Source organism: Lethenteron reissneri, chromosome 10 (genome assembly GCF_015708825.2).
Source record: "Lethenteron reissneri isolate LAM-NWPU_2019-01 chromosome 10, ASM1570882v1, whole genome shotgun sequence".
Lineage (NCBI taxonomy): Eukaryota > Metazoa > Chordata > Hyperoartia > Petromyzontiformes > Petromyzontidae > Lethenteron > Lethenteron reissneri.
In genome coordinates, this window is record NC_083788.1 from 4,512,154 (window position 1) to 4,536,592 (window position 24,439).

The 24,439-nt window shown below is 53.3% G+C and overlaps 1 protein-coding gene across 1 annotated transcript in view; it reads left to right on the top strand.

Annotated features, from left to right (window-relative positions):
• Nucleotides 1-24,439, top strand: part of LOC133340832 (RB1-inducible coiled-coil protein 1-like) — a 90,850-nt gene that overhangs the window by 45,155 nt on the left and 21,256 nt on the right. The window contains exons 18-24 of the mRNA XM_061549255.1: nt 687-840; nt 2,347-2,443; nt 8,895-9,435; nt 9,819-9,867; nt 11,404-11,451; nt 15,090-15,148; nt 20,952-21,079. Of these exons, the coding sequence (XP_061405239.1) occupies nt 687-840; nt 2,347-2,443; nt 8,895-9,435; nt 9,819-9,867; nt 11,404-11,451; nt 15,090-15,148; nt 20,952-21,079 (1,076 nt within the window). The remainder of the gene's footprint in view (nt 1-686; nt 841-2,346; nt 2,444-8,894; nt 9,436-9,818; nt 9,868-11,403; nt 11,452-15,089; nt 15,149-20,951; nt 21,080-24,439) is intronic.

Sequence of the window (24,439 nt, forward strand, 5' to 3'; positions counted from 1 at the left end):
CGCAAAGCGGTTTGGCGTAATTTTATTTAGGGAGGCGTAGTAGCGCCATTGTTTTCTAAAGACATTGTTACTCACCGCAGATAACTGTGGCGGCACGACCGCCGCACTCTACGATAGCCGGCGCCAAACCGTGCCCACACGTCCTCCCGCATGGCCTTGCGGGAGCCTCGGTACTGATAAGGTTACAGTAAAAGCTTGGATTACGAGTAACTTGGTTTGTGAGTGTTTTGCAAGACGAGCAAAATTTTTAAATAAATATTAATTCGATAAACGAGCGAGGTCTTGCAATACGAGTAGTACGTGCATACGCTTTGCCTGCCGAGCGTCACGTGATCATAACTGATGTACGAGTGCTTTGGATTACAAACACGTTTCCGGAACGAATTATGCTCGCAATCCAAGGTTTTACTGTATTTTACTTTAGTTTTTCTTCTGAGTCCATTCCAATGAAGTACGTCTACTCACTAACCAGCTCATTAACCTTTTCTTGAAACGCGAAAGGGTTAAAGAACTGATGACGTACACGTACGTCACCAGAACGGGTAAAGGGCTAAGATGCAAAACCAAATGGGCTCACTGTGTTTTTGTAGTGTTGGCTACGGAAACGGATATCCGTATATTTACACGGAACCTCTGCCGTATCCGTGTCTGTCCCTGGCCCCTTGTCACGTCTGCCGCTCGTGTAGAGAGAAGCCGGTCGGGGTGGCGCTCAAGACGGCGGGGAGCGAAGCGGGGCGTCATCAGCAGCAGCAGCATCAGCAGCATCAGCAGCAGCAGCAGCAGGGCCTGACGATTGCAGCCGAAAGGGGGCTCAAGACCGGGGCGTCTAGCGAGCCGCAGGTGATGCCCTCTGCTGTTTTCGTGGCCTTGCAAAGTCACTTCCATGCGCAGTCAACCCTCGATTATCCGCATGCGGTTCATCTGATTTGCGGAGTAACCGCGCACCTGAGATTTTGACATAAATGAACAACTCATGGACTTTCGCTTAAGCCCAAATTAATCATCTATAAAACAGTTATACATTGTTATACTTGGGAAATGTTTAACACAATTCACGTGCTTAAACTGAGCAAATCTATGCTCCGGTTAACCCGAAATGCACGTGATCGCCGCTACAGTACAGTAGTTGCCTGATGACGACCGCTTGTGTTGCGATCGAAACGTCGTGATTTGTTTTATTTTATTTTATTTCTAACTAGTACAGTAGTTGCATATCTGTACAACGGTGGGGGCGGAGTTTGATTGATTTTGATTGGCGTGGCTCTGCTATCCACTTAGTGGGCAGAGTCTTCTGCACAGGAGCAGAAACCTGTTATCATTGAGCACGCACATTAGATGATTTGCATTCGTTCTTAATTTATACCTATACTAGCTTTACTACGCGGCTTCGCCCGAGAGTTGGATTCTTGTCTTGGATTAACACACGGCCTATGCGGAGGGTGGGGATGCGTGACGTCAGCAGGCGCACTGCGTGACGTTACTTGGCACACTGCGTGACGCTGCTGCATGCAGGTGACATCACAGATGTGACCTCACCGCTCACTTGCCGTGCAAAATATATCCATTATTGCGCCTCCCCCCCCCCCCCCCCCAAAATACTAAAGTCTATTTTTATACTCATCCCATTGTGTCCAGTCTGGAAACTACCCACATGCAAAATTTAAAGTTTGTTGCATGTTGGGAAGTATGCTAAACATTTGGAACAGACACACATTCACAGATATCCCTTTCATATACATAGATTAGTGGTTTTTCGCATAGAGGTCTGCGGAAAATGGTTATATTTTTGGACTTTCCGCAATTTTAAATTATCTGCAGCCAATCCTCCCCGTTATTAGCACGGATAATCGACAGTCTACTCTATTTTCTAGAGATCGCCTAGCGGCTGGAGACCTGGTACTCACCTCCAGAGGGCACCCAGCACTCTCGATCAGGACTTTTTAGCGGGGAGGACTTTCGAGCAGGTGTTTATTTTTCTTTTCTCCTGATGGCGTTTCGACCCAGGACTCTCCACCAGGAGGGCCTGAGAGCCAGCCGCATGCGCCGTGTGACCGCCGCAGTGCAGCCTTGACGTGTCCTGCCCGAGCCCACTCACTTTTCTTAACATCGTTGCGCTCGCAACTAATTGCAATCGCAACTAATTGCAAGCGCAACTCCTGTCCACGCTTCTGGGCGCGCTCTTCAGTTTTTTTTTTTTTCGCGACCGGCTCCGTTTTCTTTGCGAACGTCCATTTCTCCGATCCGTACACCGCGAGACGGTTTCGTAAACGCTTTCACGAATGAACCTTCGAATACTCTCGACGCTCATCGTCGTCATCGTTGTGGGTGGCGGTGCGGATTGCGCAGGGCTCCGCCGGGGGGGAGAGGCTCATCAAGGGGAAGGTGATCACGGAGCTGGGCGAAAAGCTGCAGAGGCTCCTCGAGCAGCACGACCGCGACAAAGGTGACCCGAGCAGACGGCTGCCGTCGTGTGCCCCACCGTCGTCAAGGTCCGGGTGGGCCCCCGTATCCACGCGACCCCCCCCCCCCCCCCGTGCCACTTCCTCGCTCCGTATGCAAGAGGTCGTGGGGTCGATGACGACCCTGACGCCTGCTGCTGTATATTTGGAGTTTGCGTGTCTCGCTCTCTCCCCGTGGGCACTTGGATCTTTCTCTGGGTCCTCCGGTTTTTCCCTCCACATTAAAAATCAACAACACGCATTTAGTGTATTTGGCTGCTATAAATTTCCACGTGATAAGCAACTTCGTTGAGCTATCATTTGTGATAGCCAGGTCGCTTCTGAAAAAGAGCTACATAGAAGGAAAATAATAAAATAATGACGCTGTCTTTCCGACAGACCTGTTCTTCACCTGAGGACGGCTGCTTGCGTTGTGGCCGAAACGTCGTGAGAATAATTTTATTATGTTGTATTTTGATTCTTTTATTATTTCCATTCGATGTGACTTTACCGAAAGAACCAAGAAGATGAATCCCTGCAGTCACGAAAGCTTTAAATCGAAATTTAACAGCTACATAGCTCACTGGCGCCTCCAGCACCAGCGGGAAATCGGAGGCAGCGCAGAGCAAGACTGCAGAGGGCCCTGACCCTAACCAGATTTCGATTTTTTTATTTCTAGATTTACAAACTAATTTCTTTAGAACTGCTTTTTGAGTTTAGTTTGTTGCCCTTTTCTCCCCGCCACACCTCCGATGATCACGGTTGGCTATGTACGGTGGCAAAAAGATGTCCAACGTACGTCCGTACATGTTACCAACTAAGGCCCTCTGAGCTGTGTAGCTCTTATTCATTTCCTGGCAGCGATTTCAGCCGCACCACCTCTACATAACAAAAGGCTCAGTCCCATTTACACGCACCTTTACATCATCCGCACCTAGTTTACAAAACAAAGGCTCATTCCTAACAGCGTGCTTCAGCCGCACCGAACCTCACAAAAATAATATTCAGGGCCTACCTTGGCTCCTCCCACCCTCAACCGGTATATATACAAGGACTGTTTTCTTGGAATTTCTCTCACTTGATACAGCTATCGTGCTGTGACGGTTCCACCTGAAGATGGAAGCTTGTGTTGCCTCCGAAACGTCGTGATTTTTAATTTTTTTAAATTTTACTTTTACTTTTATTAATTTTAATTTTTTACCTACGTGACTTTACCAAAAAAACCTAAGAATATGAATCCTTGCAGTCACGAAAGCTTCAAATCTAGAATGTGTAGCTCTTATTCAGAACTGACTTGCCCACAAATGATCACCCAATGAAGTGGCTCACTGTGACCACGTGGGGAGAGAGACACACAAACTCCAAATTCACCGGAGAGAGAAAAGCGGCGGTGATTTTTCTGTTGTGGAGAGAAACACTGCAGACCCCGGATAAAGATGACAGCAGTCTCCTTTCAGTCCCAACAACGATCACCGCTGTGCAAAGCACAGATTCACCACACTTTGTTCAACCACCACACTGCAGATCACAGCAACACACTCACTCATCCACTCAAGCACCCACCCGCACATTCACCCACGTACTCACCCACTCACACTCACTACACTGCAGGTCACAACAACTCGCACACTTAACCGACCACTCACCCACTCACTCGCCCACTCCACCTACCCACACACCCACACACTCACCCACTCACACACGAACTCAACCTGTCACTTATCCATTCACCCACCCACCCACTCACCCACTCACTCGCTATACCGCAGGTCACAACAACACACTCAACCATCTACTCACCCACTCACTCACCCACTCACCACACCATAGGTCACAGCAAAACACTCAACCGCCCACTCACACACTCTCATCCACCACACTTTGTTCAACCACCACACTGCAGATCACAGCAACACACTCACCCATCCAGTCAAGCACCCACCCACACATTCACCCACGTACTCACCCACTCACACTCACTACACTGCAGGTCACAACAACTCACACACTTAACCAACCACTCACCCACTCAATCGCCCACTCCACCTACCCACACACTCACCCACTCGCACACGAATTCAACCTGTCACTCATCCATTCACCCATCCACTCACTTACCCACTCACTCGCTATACCGCAGGTCACAACAACACACTCAACCATCTACTCACCCACTCACTCACCCACCCACTCACCACACCGTAGGTCACAGCAACACACTCAACCGCCCACTCACACACTCACCCCCCCCCACTCACCCACCTACTCATCCCAACCCACTCACCACACTGTCTGTCACAACAACACACTCAACGATTTACTCACACACTCACCCACTCGCCACACCGTAGGTCACAGCAACACACTCACCCCCCCCCCCACTCACTCACCCACCTACTCATCCCAACCCACTCACCACATTGCAGGTCACAACAACACCCTTCTGCTTCTTCCCACTCACACTGCTCCACTTCGGAATTCCCTCCCATCGCCATCTTTCCCCAAGCTCTTATAATATAATCACACCAACAACAACATTACTCAACTCATGAAGCGTGTTAACAACCCTTAGCTTCACCAATGGAACCTCATTTGCCAGTAAAAATATGATAATTGGTTTTTTACCCTTCTATCTGGCAACAAAACTGACACCTTTTTTTACAAGGAGTCATGTTTACATAGACCACAATACCTGCGGTCATAATGCAAACAAAAAACATAACTCTCATAATGTATGTGCACTGTCATTGAAGTTGATTGGTCCACACCTGAGACAGCTTTCCTTAGAGCCTAGTCTCACATGGGTTGGACCAGATGACGCCAAAAGGCGCACAACCCTTAGCTTTCACAACCTTACCCGGTGCTGTTTGTCGCTGGCCTCCTCACGTTTTGAGGCTTAGGTGGTTTGGGTAGGGGGGCCCCTGGGGGGGGGAGGGGGGCCCTGACCTCAGCAACTGAGCGAGCGAGGCTAACAACCCCCCCCAACCACCCCACCGAACCCCTGCTGCGCTAAGCGGTGTCGGTGAGCTCTGCAGTCCCTGCCATTTGTGTTGGGCGGGAGCGGTTAATCCACGCGCTTGGTTCAATATTGACGGTGAGCGGCGCTCGTTAATGAGAGAATTAATGCCCCCACCAGGGGTGGGGTTGGGAGGGCGGCTCGCGGGGGTCGTGGCGAGGCTACATAATGCCGGTAACCGCTGAGAGTTTCCTTGTTCTTTGGGGTTCGGCCGCCACTGGGTATTCTTGTCGTACGGCCGACGTAGATGCAGAGCAAACAACCACAATTTCACACTCGGGTGGTCAAAGCCAGCAGACCACCACGTCAGGAGCAGCGAAGTAGCGTACCGCCGTGATGTCTCCTTCGTATGTGTGGATCGGCGACTGTGTATTTGTGTTTGGGGCACCGCGTCACTACATGTTGCATTGCTAATAATAATGATTGTTAATATGTATTATAATTAGTAATGAGATTTGGATTAGCATAGAGGACTTAGTACTATAACCTGCTGAAATGACGTACTCCCAGGAGGCCATGCGGGGTCCGCTGGGTTGTGGGTGCCACGGTGGCGAAATGTTAACTACCTCGCCTGGTATGCATGAGGTCGTGGGTTCGATTCCGACCCTGACACCTGTATATTTTGGAGTTTGCGTGTCTCTCTCCCCTTGGTCGCGGGATTTTTATCCATGTCGTCCGTTTTTTTTCCTCCACACTAAGAATCAACATCACATATTTTTTAGTATTTGGCTGCTATAAATTTCCACGTGATAAGCCACTTTGTTGAGTTATCATTTGTGGCCGGGTCGCTTCTGTAAAATAGCTTTACAGCTCAGTGGGCCTTACCTGGTGCCCTATGTATGTTGAACTTCTTTCGCGCCATACCTAGTCAACCGTGAGAATCGTAGGGTGGCGGTGGGTGCGCGACACAGTTACATTGAAGCGATCTAACCCCAAAAATGCTTTATCGTCAACTATATTGGTCGTCAAAGCCGACACGTCAAGTGCAATAATTATGCACTTTGGCGACGGACGTTGGGGTGACACTGGTGACGGAACGGAAGTCAGAGGAGGCGAGAGGACTACTGCCACGGAAGTGGAGCGCTGAAATCGCAGTTCGTGCGCGGGGACGGGGCGGGGTGATGGATCGTAGCAGCGCTTCACCGTGAGGGATGGCGACAGCGGAGGCCTACATCTAGCAGTTGATAGACAATGGCTGGTGATGGTGGTGATGATCATGATGATGACAGTTCGGCAAATCCCAACTCTTAAGGTCCGGAACCGGTTCTCAGAGAGTCATCCCTGATGCCTTTGACGTGAGCCGTGGCCAGGAATAGAACTCGTGCCAGCAGGTTCTTAGCGCAGTGCGCTAACCACTCAGCCACTGCTCTCCACTGCATAATACACACACGGGCACGTACGCACATGAACACACGCACATGAATACACGCACAGGTACACAAGTGCACATGCACGCACGAAGACAAAGATATCCCCATATAGCCTTTAACAGACTGTTGGGGCAAGTGCTGTTAGTGAGTAGCACTTATGAAGGTTGGCACGGTACACGAGGGGGTGGGTGGCCAGCACCACTCCCGACCGCCTTTGTCTCCCGAGTGGCGATGTTGGCTACACACCGCACCAGGTACTCATTTAAGGCTCAGTCGACCCAGGGGAGGCCCAGGATCGTTTAAAACAATCGTCATCGGTGTTCGACGTGAGCGCGCACACACACACACAGACACAAGCGCACACACGCACTCGGTCGCCCCCTCCTATCGACCGACCCATCTTGACGTCCACACGCTTACCTTACTGACCTCGGCCTTCCATCTTCCTCCCCCCTCGCCCCCCCACCTACTCCTCCCTCCCTTCCCCCCCCCCAACAAACCCCCCCGCCCCCCACGACAAACAGACGAATCCCTCCCACGCGCTTCCTCCACCCCTGCAACCTCAGGCGCGTCGCGGTTCAGCCGCGTCAATACGCGCTCGGCATTAATCTTTCAAGGTGGGGAGGTGGGGGCGGGGGGTTGAGGGGGGGGTGGCGTCGTTCAACCTCCTCCCTCCTTCTCGGCTGTCACGTCCCTCGCGAGTCGGTCCAGAGGTGGAAATAAATAAAAGAACGACGACAACAACAACAGCAGCAAAGGTTCCGTGAGAAGAGGAATATTAAATACATTGCGGAGCGTGTTTAGCTCCCAATGAACTAGCGGGGGCAATCATTGCCGGGGGTTTTCCAGTTTGATTTTTAAAAATACGTATTATTGATGTATTATTATTTTTTCACAGGGGGTCATGCTTTGTTCACACAGGAAAACCTCAACGGGTCCTTTTCAGGAGGGTCCTGCCAGGTTTATGCTGTAGGGCTGGGCGATGCTGCTGCTGCTGCTGATTTGTGTGTGATGCCTATCGAGTGATTTGCAGGTGATTTTGTCAGGATGGGAGATGCAACTTAGCCAATAGCAGTTCCACTTTGTGTGTGTGTGTGTGTTTGGCTATGGGAGGAAACCTATCCAGAACAAGGGGGAGGACAAAGTTCACACAAAACAAAGACCCCCGTGTAGCCTTAACAGACTGTTGGGGAAAGTGCTGTTTGCGAGCACCTATGAAGGCCAGAACGGCACACGAAAGTTAGTGGGTGGCCAGAACCATGTCCGGCAAATTGTATTTCCTTAGTGGCGATGTTTACTACACACTGCAACCAGGTAAATCATTTGAGGCTTAGTCGACCTGGGGGAGGCCCAGGACCGGTCAAGATAATTGTCGCTGGTGTTGGTCATGAGCGCGAATCGAACTCGGGTCTCCCGAGTTTATAGCGCAGCATGCGAATCACTACACACAGACTCGCACACATATACAATATTTTGGGGCAAGTGCTGTTCACGATCTACTGTGAAGGCTGGCACGGGACTCTGGGGGTTATCGTGGCCAGCCCCACGCTCGGCCGCCTTTGTCGGCACAGCACACGAGGGGGTGGGTGGCCACTGTTGATGTTTACACAGGTACGCAATTGAGGCAGAGTCGACCTAGGGGAGGCCCAGGACTGGCTTAGATAATCGTCACTGGATGTTGGCCGTGAGCACGAATCGAACTCAGGTCGCCAGGTTCCTAGCGCAGTGCGCTAACTGCTACACTACCCCTTCCCCATAGGTGCTGCTCTCCTACGCGCACACACTCACACTTGCTCTCAGGGTCACTCGCACTCTGACGCTCTCACAAAGTCAAAGGCAAAGATCCCTCGTATATCCTTAATAGACTGTTGGGGAAACGCTCTCGCACACACGCACACTCTCATAAACATACAATCGCACTCTGCAGAACAGGGAGAGGGGGGTGGGGTACTTACAATCTCCACTTAGAGAGGCGCCCGAGTCGGGGGGCCGAACCCAGGCCGCTCTTGCCGTGCGTCGCGAGCGTCGCCACTGCGCGCGGCCGCGCTCACCTCTCGCCCCTCCCCGCAGAGGCCATCGAGAAGCTGCTGTCAGAGAAGACGTTCCTGGAGGAGACGGTCGCCCGCTTGAAAGGAACTCACGACCTCGCTGCCGCGTCTCCGTCTTCCCCCAACGTCGCCGAAGCTCGGGCGCAACAACCGCCGCCGCCACCGACACAACCGACACAGCCGACACAGCCGCCGCCGCTGCAACCCAGAGGCTGGCTCCGGGCCCGCGGCTCCTCGGTGGGACACGGCACGAGTGCGGTCGCGGGGCAGCCGGGCCTGCTGCAGGCCGTGGCGTGGGGACTCACGTCCGGCGTGCTGGGTGCCGGGGAGGCGAGGGAAGGGAGGAAAGAGCCTTCTGGTGGTGGTGGCGGTGGTGGCGGTGCTGCTGGTGGTGGTGCTGGGGTGGTGTCGGCCGCAATGCCCCTTGAGAGAACTCGTACTCCTCTACTCTTCCTCCCTGTGGAGTGCGGTGACAGTGTTGGTGGTGATGGCGGCGGCGGCGGTGATGGGGCAGCGATGGCGATGGCCGGGGATGGGTTGGATGCGAGTGTCGTCGCGCTCAGGTGAGACGTTGGGGTCGCACGGAGGTCGCGCCGCGACGGATTTGCAACATCTCGTACAAACTTGCTGTACCGCCTTCTCCTGGCGAGCCAGGGCCGCAGCTTCTCCACAACGCCCACGGGAAGGGCGTTTCACAGCATCTGTGCTGCGGTGATTCACCAACCCCTCGCCGCTGCCTTCACAGTGCTGGATTGCAGGCGGCCAAGTGCGGCGGCGTAGGCACCACCACCGCCGCCCCACGTAACGCCGCCTCGCCCATGTTTGTCTTTCCGGCGTGGCTCTTGGGCGTCGATCGCGCGATGCCTGCGGGAGCTGCCCCGGCAGATGGAAGGAAGTGACGGCGTTTGTTCGTGTGTCTAACCCCGGCTGTGTCCCCTCGCTGCAGGGAGAACGCGCCGAGCGAAGACAAGCAGAGGGTGCTGATGCTGGAGAAGGTGAGCACGATGGTTTACTGCTTTAGCCCACCGGTGTGTTGAAGCCACAACATTTACAATTTGAGTACATGTTGTGGCTTCAACACACCGGTGGGCTAAAGCAGTGAACTATTTGTCTTTTGTCAACGTGACACTTTTTTACTGATTGGCCGTGTCGGGTGGCGGAGGGTTACGACACATTTATAAATGACGCGATCTAAACCCAAAAACGTTGATTATGAATAACATTGATCGCGAAAGCCTACGTGTTAAACGATGGTTTAATCGGCGTGCAGGCCGCACCCCTGCTGATGAGAGACCCAGGGTGGTCGACTTCAGTCCAGAGTTTACTGGGCGGACGAGGTCGCAGTTGACCCTCTCCCGTTACGAGAAGTCTGCAAGTTGCAGGGTGGGTGGGTGTGTGTCCCCGTTCACCGCTGAATCTCGGAACCTACAAGCGGCTCGGCATGAATTTTATTTAGCGGGGCGTAGTAGCGCCGTTGTTTTTAAAGACATTGTTACTCACCGCAGAGAACGGTGGCGACATGAACGTACTCTACGATCGCTGGCGCCAAGCTGTGCTATGCCTCGGCACCAACGAAGTTGTTCTTCTTGGTTCTTTCGGTAAAGTCACGTAGAAGGAAAATAATAAAACAATAAAAGTAAAACATAATAAAATAATTCTCACGACGTTTCGGCCACAACGCAAGCAGCCGTCTTCTGCTTGCGTTGTGGCCGAAACGTCGTGAGAATTATTTAATGTTTTATTTGTATTAATTTATTATTTTATTATTTTTCTTCTACATGACTTTACCGAAAGAACCAAGAAGATGAATCCCTGCAGTCACGAAAGCTTTAAATCGAAACCAATAAAGTTATTTTATTTTGGTAAGACTCAACGTCAACGCTCACGGGTGACGTTCCCGCGGACGTATTCCCCCGGCCAACGCGATTCGTCGTTGAGTTGTTGGGGAGATGGGCCACGTTTGAGTCGTAAAGAAGAACCCTCCACCACCGGCACGGCCAAAGGAATGTATCGCCGCGCTTATACAAGCGCTCCGTCATCTCTCTCTCTCTCGTTGGCCCTCAGCCAGCGCTTTGGTGGACATTCCACAATCTCACGGCAGGACCCATTACGTGCGCAGGACTGCCGCTTGTTGCCTCCCCGTCAAATTTGTCCCGATTTCATCGACCCGCGAGGGACGATGGGCCGGCGTTGTGCAACGTTTGTGTCGCGCGTGTTGCTCGCGTATGGGGAGTAGTGGCGCAGTGGGTAGCACTCTGCGCCACCGCCACGGGTTCCGGCGACCCGAGTTCGTTTCCCTCTCGCGACCAATAACAAATATTCGAACCGGTGCTAGACCTCCGCTAGATCGACTCGGCCTCAAATGAGTACCTGGCGCCGTGCATTTCCACATCGGCAACAAAGGCGGCAGGGGCGGGCTACAGCACCCCCTCGGGAACGCCGTGCCGGGCCTTCGTAGGTGCCGCTGCTCGCGAACAGCATATGCCCCAACAGTCTGTTAAGGCTACACGGGGGAACCTTTGTCTTTGCAGGCCCTGCACCAGAAGGAGAAGGAACATTCCCGGCTCGTCCAGAGGCTGGTGGGTGCGACGTGACGAAGTTCTTTCGCTCCGTAGCTGTGACTTTAATGGTTTAACTTTTGTCAGCTTGGGTGACCACCCAGGTTAATCGAGCAGCACTGTACGTTGAACTTCTTTCACACCACACGTGGCCAACCGTGCTAATCGGAGGTGCTGAGGGAAGGAAAAGAAACTAAACACAAAACGGGGTTGTAAAATAAATAGGTTTTCAATTTATAAATGCAAGTTAGGAAGTTAGGGTCGGAGTCTTCGTAGGCTCACTCCGCCCTGCCTCCGATTTCAATACAAACTCCACTCACTCTGTAGAACAGGGGGAGATCATACAAACTCCACTCACTCTGTAGACCAGGGGGAGATCACACAAACTCCACTCACTCTGTAGAACAGGGGGAGATCATACAAACTCCACTCACTCACTCACTAGAACAGGGGGAGATCATAAAACTCCACTCACTCTGTAGAACAGGGGGAGATCATACAAACTCCACTCACTCACTCTGTAGAACAGGGGGAGATCACACAAACTCCACTCACTCTGTAGAACAGGGGGAGATCATACAAACTCCACTCACTCACTCTGTAGAACAGGGGGAGATCACACAAACTCCACTCACTCACTCTGTAGAACAGGGGGAGATCATACAAACTCCACTCACTCTGCAGAACAGGGGGAGATCATACAAACTCCACTCACTCTACAGAACAGGGGGAGATCATATAAACTCCACTTACTCACTCTGCAGAACAGGGGGAGATCATACAAACTTCACTCACTCTGTAGAACAGGGGGAGATCATGCAAATTCCACTCACTCACTCTACAGAACAGGGGGATATCATACAAACTCCACTCACTCACTCTGTAGAACAGGGGGAGATCACACAAACGCCACTCACTCACTCTGTAGAACAGGGGGAGATCATACAAACTCCACTCACTCACTCTGTAGAACAGGGGGGGATCATACAAACTCCACTCACTCACTCTACAGAACAGGTGGAGATCATACAAACTCCACTCACTCACTCTGTAGTACAGGGGGAGATCACACAAACTCCACTCACTCACTCTGTAGAACATGGGAAGATCATACAAACTCCACTCACTCACTCTACAGAACAGGGGGAGATCATACAAACTCCACTCACTCACTCCGTAGAACAGGGGGAGATCATACAAACTTCACTCACTCTGTAGAACAGGGGGAGATCATGCAAACTCCACTCACTCACTCTACAGAACAGGGGGAGATCATACAAACTCCACTCACTCACTCTGTAGAACAGGGGGAGATCACACAAACTCCACTCACTCACTCTGTAGAACAGGGGGAGATCATACAAAGTCCACTCACTCACTCTGTAGAACAGGGGGGGATCATACAAACTCCACTCACTCACTCTACAGAACAGGGGGAGATCATACAAACTCCACTCACTCACTGTAGTACAGGGGGAGATCACACAAACTCCACTCACTCACTCTGTAGAACAGGGGGAGATCATACAAACTCCACTCACTCACTCTACAGAACAGGGGGAGATCATACAAACTCCACTCACTCACTCTGCAGAACAGGGGGAGATCATACAAACTCCACTCACTCACTCTGCAGAACAGGGGGAGATCATACAAACTCCACTCACTCACTCTACAGAACAGGGGGAGATTATACAAACTCCACTCATTCACTCAGCAGAACAGGGGGAGATCATATAAACTCCACTCACTCACTTTGCAGAACAGGGGGAGATCATACAAACTTCACTCACTGTACAGAACAGGGGAAGATCACACAAACTCCACTCACTCACTCTACAGAACAGGGGGAGATCATACAAACTCCATTCGTTCACTCTACAGAACAGGGGGAGATTATACAAACTCCACTCACTCACTCTGTAGAACAAGGGGAGATCATCCAAACTCCACTCACTCACTCTATACAACAGGGGGAGAACATCCAAACTCTGCACACTAGACAGAGCAATTGAGAGCACTCGGAAAAGCGATCTACTGTGTGCGAGAGCGATCAAGGGAGAGAGAGAGAGAGCGAGAGAAAGGAGGGAGGGGAGGAGGAGTAGAGGGGGGGGGTAGAGCTTGCGTGCGCACGCGGGAGTCAAAGTAGAAGCGAGATCGATGGGCCGCGCGTTATATTTTTGTCGGTAGCTTCCTTCAATAAAAACGTCACGAGTCGACGCCAAAATGAAAGATAAAATGAGACTCGCACACTCCGAGGCGTCAGGCTCGCCAGCGGCGGACACTTACGGCCGGAGGTCATGACCCCGGGATTATTGGTCTTGCCGTTCGGCCGACCGTTGGATCTTAGCCGCTCTCGTTTGGTGCAACCGCCACCCCCCCCCCCCCCCCCAATCTGCAGGACCCCCACGACCGCATGCTTGGTTGTGTTTTTGATAAATAAATTAAATGATATCCGATTAGCGCCAGTGGCTCGCAGCAGATGAAGACGTTTGTGGGCAGAACGCGACGCAGGTTTTGTCGGGCTGTGGAACATCGCACGGCAGTCGCTCGTTTCGTGAGTCCCGCACTGCTGATGAGGCCTTAAAGGTCGAGCTGGTGCAGAGTTAACTTATTTATTTTTACAAATGCAAATATTTAATTGTATTGATTCACGTGCGGTCATTAGTGATTGCGCTGAGATAGCCAGATACGCGCAAGACTATTAACGCAGACGCTTACTTACACACACACACACGCAAGCCGCAGAGACAAAGATCTCCCGCATAGCCTTCAATAGACTGTTGTGGCAAGTGCTATTAGCGAGTAACACCTATGAAGGCCGGCACGGCGCACGAAGCGGTGGGTGCTGCGGTGGCGAGATGTTAACTACCTTGCCTGGTATACAGGAGGTCGTAAGTTCGATCCTGATCCTGTATATTTGGAGTTTGCGTGATCTCCCCGTGGTCACGTGGATTTTTCTCTCGGTCCTCCGGTTTTTCCTTCCACATTTAGAAACATGCGTATCGAGTATTTGGCTGCTATAAATTTCCACATGATAAGCCACGTTATTGGGCTATCATTTGTGGCTTGATAACTTCTGAAAAACCACTATATAGCCTTGCGGGCCTTACCTGGTAAAATAAAAAAATTGTTTCGTTTTAATTTTTCATTTAAAGCTTTCGTGACTGCAGGGATTAATATTCTTGGTTCTTTCGGTAAAGTCACGTAGAAGGGAAATAATTAAATACAAATATAAACACAAGCAATCATCATCACCTGATGATGATTGCTTGTGTTGCAGTCGAAACGTCGTGAGACTTTTTACTGTTTTATATTTGTATTTTATTATTTCCCTTCTACGTGACTTTACCGAAAGAACCAAGAATATGTTTTCTTTTAGTTTAGGGTGGCCAGCACCACACCTGGCCGCCTTTGTCTCCCGAATGGCTTTGTTTTACACGCTGCACCAAGTAATCATTTAAGGCTGAGTCGACCTTAGGGAGTCCCAAGAATGATTCAGATAACCCCTGTCGTGGTGCTGGCCACCCAGCCCCTCGTGTTCCGTGCCGGCCTTCATAGGTACAACCCGCCAAACAGCACTTGCCCCTACAGTCTGTTAAATGCACGCGGACCCGAATGTTAACACCGCAGCGATGCCTCTCCCGTCTCTGTTACAGATGTCTCAGAGCGTGGCACCCGTGTCTCCTCGCCAGCCCGAGAAGCTGGCCATCAAAGAGTGAGTCGCCCCCTCTCCCCCCACGCACCCTGTTCCGTGCGATGATTTCCGGCCACCGCAAACTCGGTCCATCGCGGCGCCGTCACGCAGCACCGTTTCGTAGCGCGGTGCGCGTGACAACTGCCGGCGTGGATGACCGACCGGTGTGCTGGCCCCTGCCAGGATGGTGTGGATGGGTCGGTGTGACTGGGTTGGGGTGTTTGGGTCGGTGTGACTGGGTCAGGGTGTTTGGGTCGGTGCGACTGGGTCAGGGTGTTTGGGTCGGTGCGACTGGGTCGGGGTGTTTGGGTCGGTGCGACTGGGTCGGGGTGTTTGGGTCGGTGTGACCGGGTCAGGGTGTTTGGGTCGGTGCGACTGGGTCAGGGTGTTTGGGTCGGTGCGACTGGGTCGGGGTGTTTGGGTCGGTGTGACCGGGTCAGGGTGTTTGGGTCGGTGCGACCGGGTCAGGGTGTTTGGGTCGGTGCGGTTATCACCTGGGTGAGGTCAAACTGGACACCAGAGGGAAGCGTAAATGCAGCTAGATTGACCTTTGACATTGGCTTGGGATGGGTTCGTGACCTCTCTTCCTTCAATGTCTCGGTTAACGCCACAACTCGCTCGCTCGCTCGTTCGCTCGCTCGCTCGCTCCCGCCCTCGCTCCAGGTGTGGGCGGTAGGGGAGAGGTGCCAAAGAGATAGAGGAAATCGTTGCTTGTGTAGAAGCAGGGTGCATATTTTGACCATGCAATCCTCGCTTATCTTGGCCTGACAAAACCTCCACGGCCTCACCGTACCTCCCACGCATTCCCCCCGCGCCACCCCCCCTTCCCCCCCTTCTCCACCATCCCCCTATAACCTTAACCCCCCCCCAACCCCGTTCCATCTAACCTTCGACCTTTCTCACGTCACACATCCAAATCGCCGTGCACCTCTCTCCAGTGTTGGCAGCAGTGACGTGGAAAGTAGAGGCAGCCTCTGCTGATTAAGTGGTGGTGTAAGAGATGATTTGTATTCCAATAACAAGAACAACAACAATAATATGAAGGTAAAGGTGCCGCCCCGCAATTGCTCGCTCGCACTGCTGCTGGCAGAAGGGTGCCTCCTTTAACTCACTTATCCGCTTCTCTCCCCACTCTTGCTCAATCACCCGCTCAATCAGCCACTCAGCGGCTCGTTCACCCTTTTACACACTCAATCACACACTCACTCACCCACTCGCCAACTCACCCACTTACCAACTCATCCACTCTCTCAATCACCCGCTCAATCACCCACTCGTAAGCTAATTCGCCCTTTTATCCACTCACTCACCCACTCGCCAACTCACCCACTAACTCTCTCATTCAATCACCCACTTACTCATTAACTCATCCACTCCCTCACTCACCCACTCACTCACTCACCTACTCACTCAATCACTCACTCACTAAATCACCCACTCTCCCATTAACTCATCCCATCCTTCAATGACCCGCTCACTCACGCACCCACTCACTCACGCACTCACTCACTCACTAAATCACCCACTTTCCCGTTAACTCATATCCACTCCCTCACTCTCCCGCTCACCCACCCGCTCACCCTCCCACTCGCCACAGCGCTTCTTAACAAGTGCACGAAGCATTCGGCGCAACACGGAGGCCATCGATCTGCCGCCGACGTCACGACACCAGAGGCACGGCGGCATATCAAGTGTTTCCATTTTAAATCATCGATTCCCAATTAGCGGTGGGCGGGCGGGCGGGCGGGCGAGCGGGAGAGCAGACAGCTGGGGAGGGCAGGTAGGCTGTGGGGGCGGGTGAGCGAAAATTTATTTTTCCTTTTGGCAGACGGGACCCCCCCCCCCGCCCCTGCGGAGAGGTAGTACAGCAAGCAGGTTCCGCCGTTCCCGTCCGCGGCGACGGCCTCTTTTGTCGGCACGCCGTCCCCTCGAGTTTTCCCGCTGGTGGGCCTTCTCCACTGAGCGTCGCCGCCACCGCTGAGCAGATTGGCCGACGGGGCGGGGGAGGCTCTCGACGTAGAGCCTTGAGGCTGTTCGCCGTCGATGGCTCTAGCCCCCCTTTGGCCACGTCCCATCACTGCTTCCCCCACACCCCTGTCGAGTAGCGAGTAGCGGGTGGGGGGGGGACACCGACTCGTGGTGATGGGAGAGGTGAAATCCAGGTTGGGAGGGGGGGGGGTCAACTCAGCTGATGGTCGTCACCACCGTCGTGATCACCGCTGCCACTGTCATCGTCATTATATTCCTTATCACTGTGATCGTCGTGGGGGGGGGAGAGGATTAGCGGCAGGGTGGTGACGTTGCGGTGATGTTGCTCGTGGCCTACCATAAGAAAGAAGGGGCCTGGATTCAATTCCTAACCCGGGTGACTTCCGGAGTGGAGTTTAAACTAAACTGAAACTAAGCAGTTTTTTTATTTTACCAGGTAAGTGACCTGGCTATCACAAATGGTAGTTCAGCGAAGTGGCTTATCGTCATGTGGAAATGCATAGCACCTAAATAGTCCTAAACGCGTGATGTTGATTCTAATTGTGGGAGGGGGGGGGAACAAAGAACCCGGCGAAGAATCCACGCGAGCACGCGGAGAGTGAACACGCAAACTCCAAATATACAGCAGCAAGCGTCAGGGTCGGGATCGAATCCACGACGTCCTGTATACCAGGCGAGGTAGTTAACATCTCCTAGCCACCGTGATGATGATGAGATAGAGAGAAACACGCAAACTCCAAATATACAGCAGCAGGCGTCAGGGTCGGGATCGAATCCACGACGTCCTGTGTACCAGGCGAGGTAGTTAACATTTCCTAGCCACCGCGGCACCCGAGTCTGCGCATTCTCCCACCTGCTGTTGGGGGACAGTGGCAATCTCCCTCCCTCCCTAATACCCCCCCCCCACTACCCTCCACTTCTGCCTACCACCCCCCCACTACCCCCCACCACCCCCCCTACTTCCGCCCACCACCCCCCCCCACTACCCCACACCACCCCCCCACTTCTGCCCCCCCCCCACTTCCCCCCACCACCATCCCCCCCCCCTCCAATACAACAATCTAATTGGCCGTCTTGGCAATAAGAGAATGGGGGAGTAACCTGTGTGTGTGTGTGCGATGGAACGGGACGGGGTTGGGGGGGGGGGGCTCAGGAAGTCACGGGGCCCCCCCGAGGCGTCGCGGGGTGGAGGGTCGAGGGGGGGGGGAGCGAGCGAGGGAGGGAGAGGTCACGGGCGCAATATCAATATCTGTCTTGGCACGCGGCTCTCGGGCGAAGCTGGGGAGGGTTATTTATTTATTTTCGAGTGGGCAGAAACCAAATTAAGGGGCCCAGAGTGCCGCAGATTCTGGCCGGCGGCGTTTTGTGGGCCGGTTTGGGGGGGGGGGGGTGGGGGGGTGGTGGCGGGAAGTGGAGGGAAGTGAGAAAAAAAGTGGCTTCCACGAGATGAGTCGCTCAGCGCGCGCGCGCTACCCGACGCGCAGACCTGTTGCCCCCGCAACCTCGTCGCGCGCAACCGGTCGCCGTTGCCAACGTCGTCGTGACCTGCCGGCCGTGATCGATCCACTGCTGGGCTGATGACGGCCTCTTCCCCGCGTCGTCGTTGTTGTCGTCGTCGTCGTCATCGTCGCCACTCGCGACCCGGCGACATAGCGACCCGTCCGGCTGGCGCACGCGAGCCGATCCCCTCGCTCCGCCTCCGCGGAGGACGTTGTTGGCGCTCGTCGTTTGCACTTGCTGCTGTTGCCGCTCGTTGTTGCCACTCGGCGTTGCCGCTTGTTGTTGCCGCTCGGCGTTGCCGCTCGTTGTTGCCGCTCGGCGTTGCCGCTCTCCGTTGGCGAGTTGGGAGAAAGTGACGGGCGGTATTTTTATTTGCGCGCCGGGCCCAGTGAGCGTGATGAATGGCCAGAGCGCGCTCTGTAAATTAATCCCATCGATTGGGAGGGAGGGAGGGAGGGATGTGGAGAGAGAGAAGTCGGTCCTTGAGACATTGACCGGTAACCACCGAGGGTGCCAAAAGCTAACGAGGATTTTCCCGGAGCGTAGTCGTAGAAAGTTTGATGGAGAACATTGTTCTGAAAACCACCAATCTACTGTGTCGATGTATGCGCTGTACATTAGGGCCGTTGCCACTAAACGGCGCCTGTTTTATATATTTATTTTTTTGCACTGTGCACTGGCACGGCTCGCGGATGTGTCGGTGGATTGAGGCCTGGGTGGCAGACCTGTTGAAATGCCCCGGTTTAAGACGGAGCCGTTCGTTTGCGTGCTCTTGAAAACTGGAGGGAAATATTTGACGCGAGGAACGTAAGGAGGGCTGTTATCTCTAAATTTGAAGCTTTCGTGACTGCAATGATTCATATTCTTAGGTTTTTTTCGGTAAAGTCACGTAGGTAAAAAAAAAAGACGGAAGCTTGCGTTGCCTCCGAAACGTCGTGATTTTTATTTTATTTTACTTTTTTGTGTTTTTTTACCTACGTGACTTTACCGAAAAAACCTAAGAATAGGGCTGTTATCGCCAGGCTGGGAGGCGTCGACCCGCTGCACTTGATTGTCCACGTTTAATTAACGGGCGGCTGAAATCCAAATAAATAGCTGTACACGGGGAGAAGAGAGACGTTCTGACACACCACCACCAACACCCGCCATTCGCCACTAAGTGACGGTGACGTCACCACGGCGCCTGTGCCAGGCCAGGTGCACTTTGAGGCCACGTGAAGTGTCGAAGGCTCGCTGGCAGGAGGTCTCGGGACAGACCCAGGTGCCTTGGGGTTGGCTGACTGAGATGACCGGTAGATGTACACCCTACTGTACTAACTTTGCTGAATTTTAGCCACCCGGCCCTCCGCTCGTTATTGTGAGCCTTGCTCCTCTGCCCTCAGTTGTTGTTGGAGGGCGACTGCCTCCAACCGCCCAGTAGCGTCCTTCACGAGCCTCCTCCATAGAGGCCGAACCTGACACCGTTGCTACCAGTCTTCAGCAAGTCCACTCAGCTCCACATCCTCCCGTACCACATCTGACACACACACACGTCATCAAGGATGGTTATATCGGTGTGTATGTGTCTGTGGCGGTGCGACGGTCAGTGTGTCGTTGCGCTATGAACCCCGCGACCGGAGTTTGATTCCCGCTCGCGGCCAACAGCCAACGTTGGTGAGGAACATCTGGACCGGTCGTGGGCCTCCCATCTAGGTCGACTTCGCCTCGAGCGAATACCTTCTGCGGTGTGTCAACATTGTGACTCGGGGGACAAAGGCGGCCGGGCGTGGTGCTGTCCACCCACCCACCCCCTCCCGTGTGACCTTCATAGGTGCTCGCTGAACAGCACTTGCCCAAACAGTCCGTTAAGGCTGTATGGGGGAGCTTTGTATGTATGTATGTTGAACTTTTTTTGCACCGTACGTAGCCAACCGTGCTAATCGGAGGTGCGGTTGAAGGACAACAAACTAAACTCAAAAAGTAGTTAGAAAGAAATTCGTTTTCAATCTAGATTTCAAAGTGCATATCTCCTGTTGGTTTCCTAATATCGAAAGGAAGAGCGTTCCAGACGGCCGCTGAAACGCATCTGAAAGCGCTCGATGGATTGACCGTGTATGTTTTTAGCGTGCACGTGTGTGTGTGTGTGTCTACGCAAGTCTGTGCGTGTACGAATATGTGTACATGGCGACGGCCAGCAGCCAAAAGCCGCCACTGCTGCGAGGATGACCGGACGGAGCTCGCGTGATGATGATGATGGTTTACCCTCCATGACGAGATCAGCGACGACGTGCAGCAGCGGTCCATCCGTGGCAAGCGCTCTGTGCGCGCGCGTTTAACGCGTCGCGTGTCGCCGCAGCTTCCAGGTGGGAGACCTGGTGCTCATCATCCTGGACGAGCGGCACGACAACTACGTCGTCTTCACGGTGGGGCCCACCCTCTACTTCCTGCACGCCGAGTCGCTGCCGCCGCTGGAGCTGCGCCCCGGTCAGTGCGGGCCCGGGCCTCGCCGCACTCCGCACCGCACCGCACCGCGAGCCACCGCTGACTCCGGTGGGAATCTAGTGGCGTGATCCTGGTCGTTGCGCGGCGCGCTCGGGGACAGCGAGATTTGGACCTCGCAGCTTCGCGGTTCCCATCGGTTCCTGGAACTCGCCCACGCGCTCGCTCACCTACTCACCCACCCACTCACCTACTCACCCATCCACACGCCTACTCACCCACCCACTCACCTATTCACCCACCCACTCACCTACTCACCCATTAACCTACTCACCCAATTACCTACTCACCCATCCACACGCCTACTCACCCACCCACTCACCTATTCACCCACCCACTCACCTACTCACCCATTCACCTACTTACCCACTCATCTACTCAGCGGTCCCATTGCCCTGGAACTCGCCCACCCGCTCTGCTCACCTACTCACCCACCCACTCACCTACTCACCCACACCACTCACCTACTCACCCACCCATTCACCCACCTACTCAGCGGTCCCATCGGTCCTGGAACTCGCCCAAGCGCTCGCTCACCTACTCACCCACTCGCTCACCTACTCACCCACCCACTCACCTACTCATCCACCCACTCACCTACTCACCCACCCACTCACCTACTCACCCACCCACTCACCTACTCAGCGGTTCCATCGGCCCTGCAACTCGCCTACCCGCTCTGCTCACCTGCTCATCCCCCCACTCACCTACTCATCCCCCCACTCGCCTACTCACCCACCCACTCACCTACTCATCCCCCCACTCGCCTACTCACCCACCCACTCACCTACTCACCCCCTCACTAACCTACTCACCCACCCACTCACTCGGCTAGATAATCGTCGCTGGTGTTCACCGTGACCAGGAATTGAACTCGGGTCGCCGGGTTCATAGCGTGGCGCGCTCACCGCTGCATTACCACTCCCCACCCCAGCCAAACAACACACGCACGCATCATCACAAGTGATGTGGAATAGCGGTGGTGGTGGGTGTTACGGATAGCAGTCATCTTCTCACTTGGCCCTCGCCTGATAACATCTACGTCAGCGAGCTGGATTGCCAGCTCACGCTCTCCCCACCGTCGCACTCTCTCCACCCTGCCTCTCTCCTGCTCTCTATCTCCCACTTATATAATCCCCCTCTCTTGACACACACAAACCTCTCTTTACACACACACCTCTCTTTACACACACACACAACTCTCTTTACACACACAACTCTCTTTACACACACACACAACTCTCTTTACACACACACCTCTCTTTACACACACACACAACTCTCTTTACACACACAACTCTCTTTACACACACACACACACAAACCTCTCTTTACACACACAACTCTCTTTACACACACACCTCTCTTTACACACACACACAACTCTCTTTACACACACAACTCTCTTTACACACACACACACACAAACCTCTCTTTACACACACACACAACTCTCTTTGCACACACACAAACAACTTTTTGCACACACACACACACACCTCTTTTTACACACACACACAAACCTCTCTTTCCACACACACACACAACTCTCTTTACACACACAACTCTCTTTACACACACACACAACTCTCTTTGCACACACACACAACTCTCTTTACACACACACACAAACCTCTCTTTCCACACACACACACACACAACTCTCTTTACACACACAACTCTCTTTACACACACACACAACTCTCTTTGCACACACACACAACTCTCTTTAAACACACACACAAACCTCTCTTTCCACACACACACACACAACTCTCATTCCACACACACGCACACAGCTCTCTTTGCACACACACACAGCTCTATTTCCACACACACACAACTCTCTTTGCACACACACACAGCTCTCTTTGCACGCGCACGCACACACTTAACTCTCTTTCCCCACACATTTCTCTTCCCTCTTTCACAATTTCGCCCCACTCTCCCCTCTCTCTTCTTTCTCTCTCGCTACATCTTCTCTCTTTGTCTATGTCCATCTGTCACCACTCTCCTCTCTCTACCCTCTCAGCCTCTCTGTCTCTCGGTCTCTCGGTCTCTCGGTCTATCTGTCTCTCTGTCTCCATTAGCTTCTCTCTCTTGACTCTTTCCCCCTGTCACTCTCTCTCTCTCTTCTGTCTCACACTCCACTCTCTCTCTTCCCTATGTTTCTACTCTGCCCCCCCTCTCCTTCCTATCTGCCCCCCCCCCGTGTTCCTCTCTTGTCCACTCTCTCCCCTGCCTCTCTCTCATCGCCCCCCCCCCCCCTCTCTTTCCCATCTGCCCCCCTCTCTCTCCACTAATCGTCCACTCTGCCGCTGGCACACGAACTCGCGACCAAGGGGGGTGTCCGTGCGTCACTTTCCCTGCGGGAAGGGGGGGCAGGGGGGGGGGGGAGGAGGTGTTGGTTGTTGTTGGTTGAGGGGGGCAGCATTAGGAGTGTGTGAGCAGAGAAGAGAGAGAAAGAGAGAGCGGGAGGGATTGAGATGGAGCGAGATGGAAGGATGGAGGGAAATGGAGGGAGGAGAGAGATTGAGAGAGTGGACGGAGACGGAGGGAGTATAGAGACGGAGGGATGGAGGGGATGGAGGGGGGATAGATGGAGCAAGATGGAGGGAGGAGAGCGGTGGAGGGAGATGGAGGGAGGAGAGAGATGCGAATGGCGGGGATGGAGGGACATGTGAGGTTTGAATACATTTACCTGATGCAAGCAAAGCCTTCCGAACTCATGACTACACACGCACCTGTGTGCGTGCCCGGCTTGTCTGCGTGTGGAGAGCAGTAGTGCAGCGATTGGCGCGCTGTGCTACGAACCTGATGACCACGAGTTTGATTATCGCCTCCCCTCGGGTCGATTCAACCTCAAATGCATACCCTGGTACCGAGGCGTAGACATCGCCACGAGAGAGGCAAAGGTGGCCTGGCATGGACCGTTCTTGGTCAGTGGAGGAAATGTTTTAATTCCAGCAGCATGGATGATGATGACGGCGACCATGAAAATTTCATTGAGTGTCAGCGATTGAGTAGTCAGTGGGGAGCGGTGGCACAGAGTGGTTAGCGCACTGCACGAGTTCGATTTTCGCTCACGATTAACACCGGCGACAATTGTCTGAACTTGCACGTGCACTCCCCCTGGGGCACCACGGTGGCTAGGAGATGTTAACTACCTCGCCTGGTATACAGGAGGTCTTTGGTTCAATCCCAACCCTGATGCCTGTATATTTGGAATTTCCATGTTCTCCCCGTGTGCATGTGGATTTTTCTCCGGGCCCTCCGGTTGTTCTCTCCACATTTAGAGAGTATTTGGCTGCTGTTCATTTCCGCATGGTAAGCCACTTCATCGAG